Raw genomic sequence first — 12782 nt, 5'->3', positions numbered from 1 at the left:
ATTCTAATACTGTATAACAAAAATGAGTTTTTGTCCAGTTCACACACATTGTAGCTTGATTATTGAGCCAGTTGCCCCCTCCCGCCGCTTTGCTCACCATCCAGCCTGATGAAGACTCTTTGTGACAGTTTGGTTGATCTTAATAAGGGGACTTCAGATTTTTTTTCAGAAATAAAAGTGACACTTTAACCCTTAACCATGCATGCTAATACTTATGCAATCTACCTCTTCCTTTGCTTGGCCAATTTGATAAACTTCTTTCTTGAGAAAACTATTTATTTGGCATGCAGAGGATTGGCAGATAAAACCCCAGGAGATGACATCATTGTCCTTGCTATGAAATGTGGAGCTGATGTTTTCCCTGCCATGCTACACCACTGAATTATAATCTGGAAACTAGATGTTGCAGTGTTGCAAATGTGAAAACAATTTTGAGGCTTTTCAGTGCTTTAGTTTTGGGAAAGATGTGGCAACACAGAACATTCATGCATGGAAATTTGTGACAGAGAAGCCTCCAATCTATGTAAATTTAGGATCACTTTGCATAGGATTGGGATGCACACATTAACACTGGGTTGTAGAGAAATGTAACCAGCTTGCTAATATTTGGCATTAGTTGGTTAATATTTGTTTGGCACGGCATGCCACTTAGCAGCGCAGATGTAGGCACTTCATGTAATTAATTGCTCTTTGTGCACTTAACATAAAATGTGTACCTCTCTGTCAAATGTTGGAGGATGTCATCCAGAAGGAGCAGCCGACTACAGGTTGGTAAAGAATAGTTTTCATAGTCCAGCACACACCTCTGCAAATTTTAGCTGTCCAACTCTAAACCCACAGGTTAGCTCTGTATACAGTTAAGTATAATAATCAAAATGACTGTGTGTAGAAAGTAACCTACTGTACAAAGGTAAAAATTACACTTCTTGTTCTGTCCACCTTTGCCTCTGAAGGTTGCCCAGGAAGGAAGAGGTTTCCCATTCATTTTAGACACTTAAGACCTGGCTCTTTCAGACAGTTTGGTTTTAAAATTCCATCGATATCTAATCCTTCCTTGCACAGGCTGTATGTTGGCATATGTTGCTGCCATAGAAACCTGGAGTTGTTTTACTTTAATCTTATATTCACTGTTCTATTTGCTTGTTGTTGTTATGTGTGTTCAAGTTGATTACGACTTATGGCAATCCTATAAATCAGCGACCCCCAATAGCATGTGTCATGAGCCACCCAATTCAGATCTTGTAAATAAATTCAGGTCTGTGGCTTCCTTTATGGAATCAATCCATCTTGTTTGGCCTTCCTCTTTTTCTACTCCCTTCTGTTTTTCCCAGCATTATTGTATTTTCTAGTGAATCCTGTCTTCAAATTATGTGTCCAAAGCATGACAACCTCAGTTTCCTCATTTTAGCTTCTAGTGATAGTTCTCGTTTAATTTGTTCTAACACCTAATTGTTCTAATTTGCTTACATGCTATTATATTTGCAATTGTGCCGCTTGTGTCTGTTGTTTTGTTGATTTGATGCTGCAAGCCAATTTTCGGTTCAAAATTTGTGTTTTTTCAAAATGTGTTTTAAATTAAAATAAAATGCATGATCATAAGAAGACTGCTGGAATTGGTGAAGGAACGAAGCGAGGAGATCTCCCGCTATCCTCCCTCATTCCTCCCCCATCCCCATCGCCATCGCTTTTCTAAAGCTTCCCCAGTAGCGCTAATGTTGCGCATGCGCGGGGATGCAGCTCCAAAGAGCCACCCCGTGTCATGGATTATTCCCTCTTATTATGCAAGACTTTTTCCTTACAGTGCAGAGTTCAGGGGGACGCTACCAACGCCCCGGACCCTGGATAGGCAACTTTCCTTCTGCAGGTGCAGGCGGAATACTGCGCCACACAGGCTCCGGGGTACCGGGTTCCAGAGCCCTGCACCATGGATGACTCATTAACCGCTTCCGTTCGCCAAGGCGCCACTTATGCTTATGCATGCTGCGGGGTCGACACGGTCAGAGGCCCCGGAGCATGGATATCTCTTGGAGTTATGCAGAGCGGAAGCGGAGCCTCGTTTCGCCACGCAGGTTCCGGGGCGGCGCTATGTATTGCGGCGCCGCGGCGCTGAGGAGAAGCTGGCGGCGGTGGCAGGGTGGGTTCCGCTGAGGCGGCTGTGGCCGAGATCTCCCGGTTTCCCTCTCCACTATGTCTGAGGCGACGGTGGCCGACACGCGGCGCCTCAATTCCAAGCCGCAGGACCTGACGGACGCCTACGGGCCGCCCAGCAACTTCCTGGAGATCGATATCTTCAACCCGCAGACCGTGGGCGTCGGGCGGGCCCGATACACAAGCTACGAGCTCCGCATGAGAGTGCGTGAGGGAGAAGCGGAGGGGGCGCGAAAGGGGCGGGGCCAGAGGGGATGCATGGGTGGGGCCACCGCCTTATCCTCACCTTCATTTTAAAGGGGAGGGGGGCGAAGTAGGTTGTCTTTTGCCACGCCCAGTAGCAACCTATTGTGTGTGGGGGGGAGTGAATTTATACCTTTATATAGAAGGGAGGGTGTTCTTAAAGAGAACAGGCAGGAATATTTTGATAAATGCAGGAAGGTCCAGTGTAGTATAGTGGTTAGATCATTGGGCGGGGCCTGGGTCGGAGGGAAAAACCCACGCAGATATGTGCACTGGGTTATCTTGTGGCTGGTCTTCCTCCTTCTCCCTTTTTTTGACTGACCTACCCCACGGGGTGGTTATATGGATAAAATAGATGGCTGGATGAGCTTGTAAATCCTGAGGAGGAACCTGGAAACTATAGACCAGTTAGTCTGAGGTAAATCTTTGGGAAAATTCTGGAGCAGATTGTAAAGCAGTCAGTTTGCAAGCACCTTGAAAACAGTGCAGGGATAACTAGAAGCCAGTATCGATTTGTCAAGAACAAATCCTGCCAGACTAATCTTAACTCATTTTTTGATTGGATAACCTCCCTGGTAGACTGTGGGAATGCTGTAGACATAATATAGCTCAACTTCAGCAAAGCTTTTGGCAAAGTTCCCCATGATACTCAGTTAGCAAGCTAGTTAAATGTGGGCTGGATCCACAGTTGGCTACAGAATCATATTCAGAGAGTGCTTATTAATGGTTCCTTCTCAAACTGGAGGGAGGTAATGAGTGGGGTATCACAGGCCTCAGTCCTGGGCCCAGTGCTCTTCCAACATTTTTATTATGACTTGGATGAGGAGGTGCAGGGAGTGCTTATCAAATATGAAGATAATTCAGAATTGGGAGAGATAGCTAATGCCTTGGAAGACAGAAACAAAATTCAAAGGGATCTTGATAGGCTGGAGCAGCCTTTCCCAACCAGTGTGCCTCCAGATGTTGTTAGACCACAACTCCCATCAGCCTCAGCCAGCATTGCCAATGGCTGAGGTTGATGGGAGTTGTGGTCCAACAACTTCTGGAGGCACACTGGTTGGGAAAGGCTGGGCTAGAGCATTGGACTTAAAACAAAATGAAATTTAACAGGGATAAGGGCAATGTTGCACACCTAGGAAAAAGAAACAAAGTGCACAGTTATAGGAGGGGGAAAACTTGGCTTAGCAATACTACATGCAAGAAGAATCTTGGAATTGTTATATCACAAGCTGAATATGAGCCAATAGTGCAATGCGGCTGCAAAAAAGACAACTGCTATTTTAGGCTGCATTAACAGAAGTATAGCTTCCAAATTGCATGAAGTACTTATTCCCCTCTATTCGGCACTGGTTAGGTCTCATTTTGAGTGTTGCGTCCAGTGCTGGACACTGCACTTTAAGAAGGATGCAGACAAACTGGAACAGGTTCAGAGGAGGGGCAGCGAGGATGAGCAGGACTGGAAACAAAGCTTTATGAGGAGAGACTGAAAGAACTGAGCATGTTTATCTTTGAGAAGAGAAGACTGAGGGGAGATAGGATAGCACTCTTCAAGTACTCAAAAGGTTGCTACACAGAGGAGGGCCAGGATCTCTTCTCAAGCATCCCAGAGTGCAGGACACAGAATAATGGGCTCAAGTTACAGGAGGCCAAATTTCAACTGAACATCAGGAAAAACGTCTTAACTGTTAGAGCAGTATGGTAATGGAACCAATGACCTAGTGAGGTGGTGGGCTCTCCAACACTGGAGACATTCAAGAGGCAGCTGGACAGGCACCTGTCGGCTATGCTTTAAGTTGGATTCCTGCATTGAGCAGGGGGTTAGACTTGATGGCCTTTAAAGGACCCTTCCTACTCTACCATTGTATGATTCTGTGTGAAACAGCAAAACCTTTACAATAGGCTTAATTCCCTAGAATTTAATTCAAGGAGGCATCTAGTGTACAGTATCTTTAAAGAGGGTACACACACTGTGGGTCGGTTCTGCAGCCTAGGGGAAATACCTGGCTAAGCAGAGAGTGTGAGGGATGGGGGTTAATCTCCCCTCCTCCTTATCCCACCTTTCCCCTCTCTTTACTCCTGTCTTACAGTACAATCCTAGCTATATCTACTCAGAAGTAAGGCCCATTGAGTTCAGAGGAAGTAGCTCCCTGGTCACCATGGGTAGGATTGTAGCCATAATATTATATATGCAGTGCAGCTGACCTACATCAAGGGTGGGGAAACTGTGGCCCTCCAGATGTTGTTGGATTCCACCTTGCCCCGGTTCTCAGCCAGAGGTAATGGGCATTGTAGTCCAGCATCATTGGGGAGGGCCACAGGTGCTTCACCTGTTTTACAGAATGAGAAAAGCAAAGCATTTGATGTTGCCCTGAGGATCTTACAATCTAAGAATTAGGTGGAGTGGGATAGGGGGAAGCAATGTAGAGAGGAGACAGGCAAAGATGAAAAAGGTATGCCTTTCTATGTACTCTGGCTTAGTTTCAGATGAGGGTTAGTAAAATAAGCCATCTGTTTCACAGAAGAGTTAGGTTTTCATTTATAAGTCCTGTCCTGATCGTCAGGACTGTTAGCCTCTCTTTAAACAGTTGCAAAATAACTTTCCTGAAAGTTCTCTTGCTGGGTGAGACTTCATATAAAGTGGAGCTAGGGCTGATCAGCACTTGAGTCTCCTTTGAGCATTGGCTGGGCCAGTCTTGGATTCTTAATTCTCCAAAAAAGAATAATAAAAGCAAACTCAACAAAAGTATTTTTAGTAATGTGTGTGGAATAGATGACAATTTTGCAATAGTAGTTATTTGTGACCTGCTACTAATCCTCATCAAGCTGCAGAAAACATTTTTAAGTGCCTTTTGCGTAAAGGAGCTTTATCTTTATGAAGCACCCTCTTGAGTAGTAGAAAGGATTGTTGAGCCTGCAAGGTACATGTGTCTCAAAGAGTCAGGACTTTGCTGCATTGTAGAATAGCTAGAAGCAGTGAGTATCTAAAAGTGGTTTGTGCAGGGACTTTTCTTTAAACACAGTGGCACTGTGCCACTATGTTGCAATGGTGCCTGTGGTAGAGCTGAAGCAGTGGCTTTCAAAGTCTGGGGCTGCCCTTGAAGCTGGCCTGGAAGCTCCAGTTAGTGCAAAATGCAGCAGCTTGACTGCTCATTTGGGTGGAATATCACTATCATATTACACCACTGCTGAAATAATTGCACTGGCTTCCAGTTAGCTTCCTGGCTATGCTCATGGTGCTGGTAATGGCATACAAAGCCGTGAACAGCTTGGGACCAGGATGCCTAAAAGAGTGTCTCATCCCCTATGTACTCAACCTATCACTGTGACTTGCAAGAGAGGGCATCCTGCAGCTACCATCCTATCAGGGAGCCCATTCTGCACAATGTCAGAAACAGGCCTTTACTGTGGCGACTCCCTTCCATTGCGTATCAGACAGGTATGTTCTCTATTGTCTTTTTGGTGCCTGCTAAAGGCATTCCCCTTTCAACCAACCTTCTAAATGGAGATCTTTATCCCAGTTGGTACCTGTCTTGGATTTGAATTGATTTTATGTGTGTGCTGTTCTTATTTTGTTTCTGTTTTATATATGTTTTGATTATATTGTGAATTGCTTTGGGGTGCCTCATGGGAAGCAATTCATAACTGAAATAATTGTAAAGCATCAGCTACTGGGCCAAGTTCAAGGTTCTAGTTTTGACGCAGCTGGGACCAGAATACCTGAAAGGTCATCTTACCACTTATATACCCAGTTGATCGCTGCGCTGAGCAGACGAGGGCCTTCTGCAGATAACATCTTAACAGGAGGAATCAGACCTTCAGTGTGGCGGCACCTACCCTTTGGAATTCCCTCCCCTTAAATATTAGACAGGAGCCATCTCTCTTTTCAGTGCCTACTGAAGACCTTCATCTTTCAACAAGCCTTTTAAGTAGAGACCTTATCCCAATCTGTGTCTGTGTTGGAATTGCTTTTTAAGATGTTTTTAATATATTTTGTTTTAAAGTCTTTTCTTTTTTATCTTTTAAAGTGCTTTTAGTGTTTTGTTTGCCACTCTGAGCTCCTTCTGGGAGGAAGGGCAGAATGTAAATTTAGTGAACAATAAAGCAGTTACTAAATAATCTTTCTCTCTTCTCCTTCCAGACAAATCTGCCTATCTTCAAACTGAAAGAGTCTTGTGTGAGGCGACGATATAGTGACTTTGAATGGCTGAAAAATGAGCTGGAGCGTGACAGTAAGGTGAGTGCAGAGCAATGGCTGCGCACTCTGTGTGCAGCTCCTGGTCTTAAGTGCTGGATAAGTGCAGGTGGCTCTCTTCCGCATTTCTGTGGCAGAAAGATCTCATTCTTCCCTGTTGGGGCTGGTAGTGACCCTGAAGGGTCAAGCAGCAACAGCAGCAGGGGTATGGTGCTACTCGCTTCCTAAATCATGCTCTGTGCTTCTAGATTGTAGTGCCTCCGCTGCCTGGCAAAGCCTTGAAACGCCAGCTTCCTTTCCGAGGAGATGAAGGCATCTTTGAGGAATCCTTCATAGAAGAAAGAAGACAGGGCTTAGAACAGTTCATAAACAAGTAAGGGGGCTTCACTGCATAGGGGAAGTGGAAGATGCTTGGGAGGATGTATTGTGTCACAGTGTGGTTGCCAAATTGCATAGCATGGGCAGCATATGCATTGGCATTGTGCTGTTCCCTGAAGAGAGCACTGCTGGCGTTCCTGTACTGTACATGTTTCTCTTGTATCCAAACAGTATAGAGGGTGTTAATGAGAGCGGATGCAATGTAGCACAGATTACTGAAAAACCTGCCTCTTCTGGGTTTTTTTAAAGCAGGAGCCCCCTTCCTCCGCACATTGCCTGTAACTCTACCTAGCATTATTTGACTTCTTTCAGTGTGGAATCCTAAAAAATGTAGTTATGTTGGCCTGAAGTCAGCTGAGATGCCAAAAGTCAGGAATCTGACTTTTTTGTGCTATCTCAACAAAAAATGCCTTGCATAAATATTTACAATTTAAATGTAAATGATAGCAACAACAGCCTTGGAAAAAAAAGTTTACTAGTCAGAGACTGCCAGCTTCTCTCTTCCCTTTCTCTGACTTAACTCCAAACTCTTCTCGTAAGACTTAGGCTCCTCCCCTCTCCAGCTGCTTCTTTCAGGGAGGAAGTACAGCCATGCCCACTTCCTAAACCACAAAGAACTGTGATTCACTAGCCAGCAACTTCACAGGCTCTTCTTCCTGGTAAATACTAGGATTAGCTCTGTCACACGCCCTCAAACTATAGTTCTTCAAATCTACTTGAGTGGAAGGGGAGCCACAATGGTTGTACTGATATAATACTGATGAGTTTGTAGCACTGATGTATCTTAAGGGTCTATAAATTCAGTTGTTGTGGAAAGTACACTTCATACACAGAGCCTGCCAGTTGGGGTTCCAAAGTGCAGCATCAAGGGACAACCACCCACTGCCCAGCGCAAATTCAGAGATGAAAGCCCTCCGAGGCCTGTTTCTTGGGTATGGTGCAAGGCCGATCTCTGACATCCTGCTGAGGAGCAGTCTAAGTGCCTCCAAGGTCCGAGAGGAGACTGTATCTCTCCTAGCGTGCATGGAAAGTTTTGGGGGAGACTCTGGAGTGGCAGAATTGGTGGCAAAAGGAAATAATGGATGACTGCTGAGGCCAACCAAGATAGGTAGACCCTGCCGGTATCTCCTGTCACAAATATCCTGGGAATAGGTTTGCTGGGTGCCAGACTACACTGCTGTTGCACTTTGTGATCTCCCTTGTGCAGTATCAGATAACGACTTGCTAACCGATCACTTCTCCTTGTTCCTGGCAGAATTGCTGGACACCCGCTGGCACAGAACGAGCGCTGCTTACACATGTTCCTGCAAGAGGAGACCATCGATAGGAATTATGTCCCAGGGAAAGTCCGCCAGTAAGGGAGTCTGGCTTTCTCCATTTTCTCTCTCCCTGTGCAAAAATGACATTTATTTTTACACTGTCTCTTCTGAACCAGCTTCTTTCTCTTTAAACCTCCCCACTTGTCCAGTGTTGCCTGCCACACCACCCCATCCCACCCCCTTGTCAGGCAGCAGCGTTTAGTTCTGTTGGTCTTTGGTCTCTGCATAAAAGGGGAGCACCTGTGAAGAGCTGTGCCTGTTGGTAGATGGCTAAAGCTTGCTGAAAATGAGCTGGGAACTAGCATAAGGTATTGCAGCATGCATCAGAGCTGTTTTTCTTCCTTTTTGTAAAGATGTGGAGAACTCTGAAGCCCATACATGTGTTCCTTGCCACAGGTTTCTTGGGGAGAACATGGTCCTGAGGCTCCTTTCCTTGGCCGTTGCAGCGATGTACTTCCTGTTAGCGTTTGTGCCCTTCACCCCAGAATTATTAAACTTGGGACTCGTAAGCGAAGTGTCTTCCTTAACTTACTGGGAGGATACTGTAGACCAGAAACGGCTTGGAAGCTCCCTTTGTTGAGCAGCAAGGCCTTCTGAGGGAGTTTACAAGCTGCCATCATGCATGAGCTCAGACCCTCGTTTCCCTACCAGTGTCTTTGGAGGTTCCAGCTGCTAATCCTGTCCCAAGAAACTTTGGGCTTTGTAGAGGAGGCAGCAGATGAAGGCTTGCTACCCAAAACATGAGGCACCTTTTGATCGCTGCTACTTATAGTAGCAGAGAGGTTTCCCCCAAATGTGCAAGGCAAAAGCAGAATCCTGTGGAGACCTGGGCAAGTGAAGCCTCTGTGACTCCTTGGCTGGCTCTTAATTGTAAAATCTGTAGAACAGTGTTTCTCCAAGGATTCACCCTGCTGGGTTAAAAAGTGGAACAAGTACTTTAACCTAAGGAGTGTTTGGCATACAGCTTCTATACTGATGGATGCCCCCATCTGGTCTCATGTCTGTGTCCATCTGAGGTTATAGTGCAAAGTTCTCTACCATTTGTTTAATATTTAATCTGTTGGGAGGTCTTGTAGATGACCATGGCTGTTTTCATGCTATCTATGGAGCCTCTTCAGTTGATCTGAACAAGGACTTCTTAATCCCCCCAAAATTTGGGCCTGCAATGGGGTTAGGGGAGAAGAGAGGAGTATGAACCCACATAAAAAAGTGACTTTAATTAAAATGTTGCCTCTTCTGCACCTTGCACTACTTGGCGTAAGTGGTAAATATGTGTCACGGAGGGGAGAAAAAACCTGTATCTATAAAATTCTGGTTATGTCTGGGGTAGAAAGGAATGGATATACATGACTCATCTGTGGGATAACTGGATAGCAGAAAATACTCTTTTTCTGGGCTGCCAAAGCAAAGCAATGACTACACCGCTGCACCGACCACTTGCATCTGCTGCTGGAGAGGCGCTAACATCCCTGTTGGAAGCAGCCTGCTGCCACCTCATGGATCTGCATTAGCTATGAGTTTTAAAAACTCCTTCCTTCATTTGGTGCACAAGTCTGAAGATCAAAGGCTCTTGCTGCTGTACATATATATATATATATATATATATATATTCTGATGTGGGGCTTATAATTCAGCAAACTATGTCTTCAGTTTACTGTCTTATGTAATGTCCAAGACTTGTTCATATTAAACCACTGTGAAGCCAGTGCGTCTGTGTCCCTGTCGGTCACAGGCTCCTCTAAATACCTTTCCAAAGAAAGAAGTCCTTCCTCTCTTAAAGATCAAACCTGTCCTTTGTGTGATGATTGAGGCTGGATTAGAATGCACCGCTAATGTTCTTCTGTGCTTCTAGTGCCAGGGCTGGAGTTACTTCAGGCAGGGATCAGGCAATAAACTCTACAGCGCAGAGGTGGTTTAACAGGTGATCCCTTCTGCATGTTGATGTGAGTTGTAGTCCCAGCTAGAGGGCCACAGCTTTCCTACCACTGCTGTAGCAGCTTGCCCTTAGGCTGACAGGTGGGGCTGCACTGGTCTTCCCCTTGCTGTGTTACTCCTCATGAGGGAGAACAAATGCTACCTCCACTGTGGTGGTGATTTTAAGGATGCCCCTAGGAGGAAAGGTAACTTGCAACATTTGGGTCCTTTTAGTTTTTTTGCGGGGAGGGATAAGGGGAGACATGATAGTGTACAAGATTATGCATGGTATGGAAAAAGCAGATACAGAGCTTTCTCCTACATCGTCCTAGAACCCAGGTCCATTTAACAAAGCTGAATGTCTGATTATTCAGGACACACCACGCCTAGTTAAACTGCAGTTTGCTCCTGTACGATGTAGTGATGACCACCTATTTGGATGGCTTTAAAAAAGAATTAGACAAATTCATGAAGGATAAGGCTATGTTCTACTTCCACTGTTGCAGGTAGCATTCCTGCAGGCTTTCCAAGGGCATCTGGTTGGCTAATGTGACAACAGGATGCTGTCTAGATGGGCCTTGGCCTGATCCAGCAGGACTATTGTCTTAAGAGACCAGAGTGTGCTTGCTTGGCAATTCATTCAGTCTTGTCTTGAAGAATTCATCTCCCTCTTAAAGGGCATGTGCTCAACCAAATAATAATAATAATAAAATTTTATTTGTGAGTCACCTATCTGTCCGAATTAACGGACACTCTAGGCGATGTACAATAGCATAGTAAAATACAATATACAAATCAAAAAGCCATACTCATCAGTTAATCTAAAACCAGCCTTCAATTAATATATCATAAAAACTAATCCACCCCAGAAATCCTATAGGCCTGCCTGAATAGCCAGGTCTTTAAGGCTCGGCGAAAACCCATCAGGGAGGAGGCATGTCGAAGGTCAAAAGGAAGGGAATTCCAGAGGGTGGGGGCCACAATCGAAAATGCCCTCTCGCCCTCTCTCTGGTCCGCACCAGCCTAGCTGTTTTGACTGGTGGGACCGAGAGAGGGTCTTGTGTGGCTGATCTTGTCTGGCGGCATAATTGGTGGCATAAATGACTTTGTGCTCCTGTTGTGAGCTTAGGTAGAACCCCAGGACTCTTGTTTCCAGTCACAAGGAATTGGGGTGTGCAAATTGAAGTAAAATAGTACATGGTTCTGTAGAGCCTCTTTTTAGCAGTGCTGTACTGTTCCTTCTGCCCCTGGTGTGCCTTAAAAGTTATGTAACTTAAGAAGCTGACCAATATCCAGCCGGATGAGTTGTCCTCTATGACCTATTATGGCAGGGGATGCCTTTCAGCAGGAGAGACCTGGTCTTTAACCTGGGTCCTGCATGCAAAGGCTATACGAAGAAACGGCCCTCCCCAAATTGTCACGTTTTGGGTCTGCCTATGTCAGCAATTCTCACCGGGGGATGGGGTCAACTTTCAAGCCCAGGGCAATTGATCCCGGCCAGACACAATCTGTGTCTCTCTTAACAGGGCTGAGTTAAACCAACACCAACCCTGCAAGGTAGGTAGACTGCTGCCACCCCTTCAACCTGGTCACCCACTCTGGGTCAAGAGGAAACCCATAGTGCCAGAAATAGACCTGCCAAAGATTCCAAAAGAGAAGAGCCACTGATGCACTCCTTGTCTTGGGGCCTTAAGGCAAAATAGCTCACTATACAGTAGTCTGTGGCTAATTGGCCAAGGCACTGGATTGAGAGCCAGATTCCCCCTGAGATGAACACACACTGGTAAATAAGAGGTAACGTTATTAAAATGTAAGTGCAAAAATGTAGCAGCAAAATAATTCTTTAAACTGAACACTCCTGGGGTAGGTAAAATACAAAATGCAGAGAATTCAAGTCACAGAAAAACAATCAGTCTAGTTTATTCTATACTTGTACATTATAGGAAGACAAGCAGAGTAACTTCATGGTTCCACTCCCCAGAGATGTATAACCTGGATAGCAGATGGAACCCCAACTTCAGGCAGCACCAAGGAACACTGGCGAACAAAGACCCAGAATCTACTTTTATTGGAAAAAGCCCAGCAAGAGCCAGGAATTAATTAGCCAATCAGCAGGCTTTCTGATGATGAAATTTTCCAGAGGTTTCGCACCCAACAGTCACACATTTCTCCAACCTTCCCAGACCTGTGGCCTTGAGATATCAGTCTCTGGCTGATAAGCAGGTGTTCTTACTGACTAATTAACTGGATTCAGCTGTGGGAACTGACAGTCTTAAGGCCTTTCAGAGGCCCTAATTCAGGCAATATGCTCCCCCCACAATCCCATTTTAGGTTAACAACCTTACAAACCAGCCATTCTTTACACCTGGAGACTTGAAACCTGGTATTCTCAATCTGTGTCATATGTACTATCTACTCTTATCATGCTGGCTCTCAAAGGATACCATAGTTAATTAATTTATTTGTATTTATTTTTTAAAATGTACATACCACCCTTCATCAAAAAGACCACAGGGTGGTTTGCAACATAGAACATAAACTATCTTCGTCAGTACATAACATATCTAATCAATACAAAACATTACATA

The 12782-nt window shown here is 45.0% G+C and overlaps 1 protein-coding gene across 1 annotated transcript; it reads left to right on the top strand.

Moving 5' to 3' along the window:
- Positions 1 to 2068: 2068 nt before the first annotated feature.
- On the top strand, positions 2069 to 9528 carry SNX12 (sorting nexin 12). Its single transcript, XM_061598721.1, has 4 exons — positions 2069 to 2352; positions 6530 to 6625; positions 6832 to 6956; positions 8217 to 9528. The coding sequence occupies exons 1-4, from the start codon at positions 2188 to 2190 to the stop codon at positions 8317 to 8319; spliced, it is 489 nt and encodes a 162-aa protein (XP_061454705.1). The 5' UTR covers positions 2069 to 2187; the 3' UTR covers positions 8320 to 9528.
- Positions 9529 to 12782: the final 3254 nt, after the last annotated feature.

This window comes from Rhineura floridana, chromosome 16, assembly GCF_030035675.1.
Source record: "Rhineura floridana isolate rRhiFlo1 chromosome 16, rRhiFlo1.hap2, whole genome shotgun sequence".
NCBI lineage: Eukaryota > Metazoa > Chordata > Lepidosauria > Squamata > Rhineuridae > Rhineura > Rhineura floridana.
Note: the sequence above shows the minus strand (reverse complement) of the source record. Positions and strands in the feature narration are given on the sequence as shown.

Excerpts from the sequence above, each read along its gene's own strand:
- SNX12 (XM_061598721.1), top strand. The coding sequence starts at position 2,188 with ATGTCTGAGGCGACGGTGGCCGACACGCGGCGCCTCAATTCCAAGCCG. Across the intron at positions 2,353-6,529 it reads GCTACGAGCTCCGCATGAGA|ACAAATCTGCCTATCTTCAA; the intron begins GTGCGTGAGGGA and ends TTCTCCTTCCAG. Across the intron at positions 6,626-6,831 it reads AGCTGGAGCGTGACAGTAAG|ATTGTAGTGCCTCCGCTGCC; the intron begins GTGAGTGCAGAG and ends CTGTGCTTCTAG.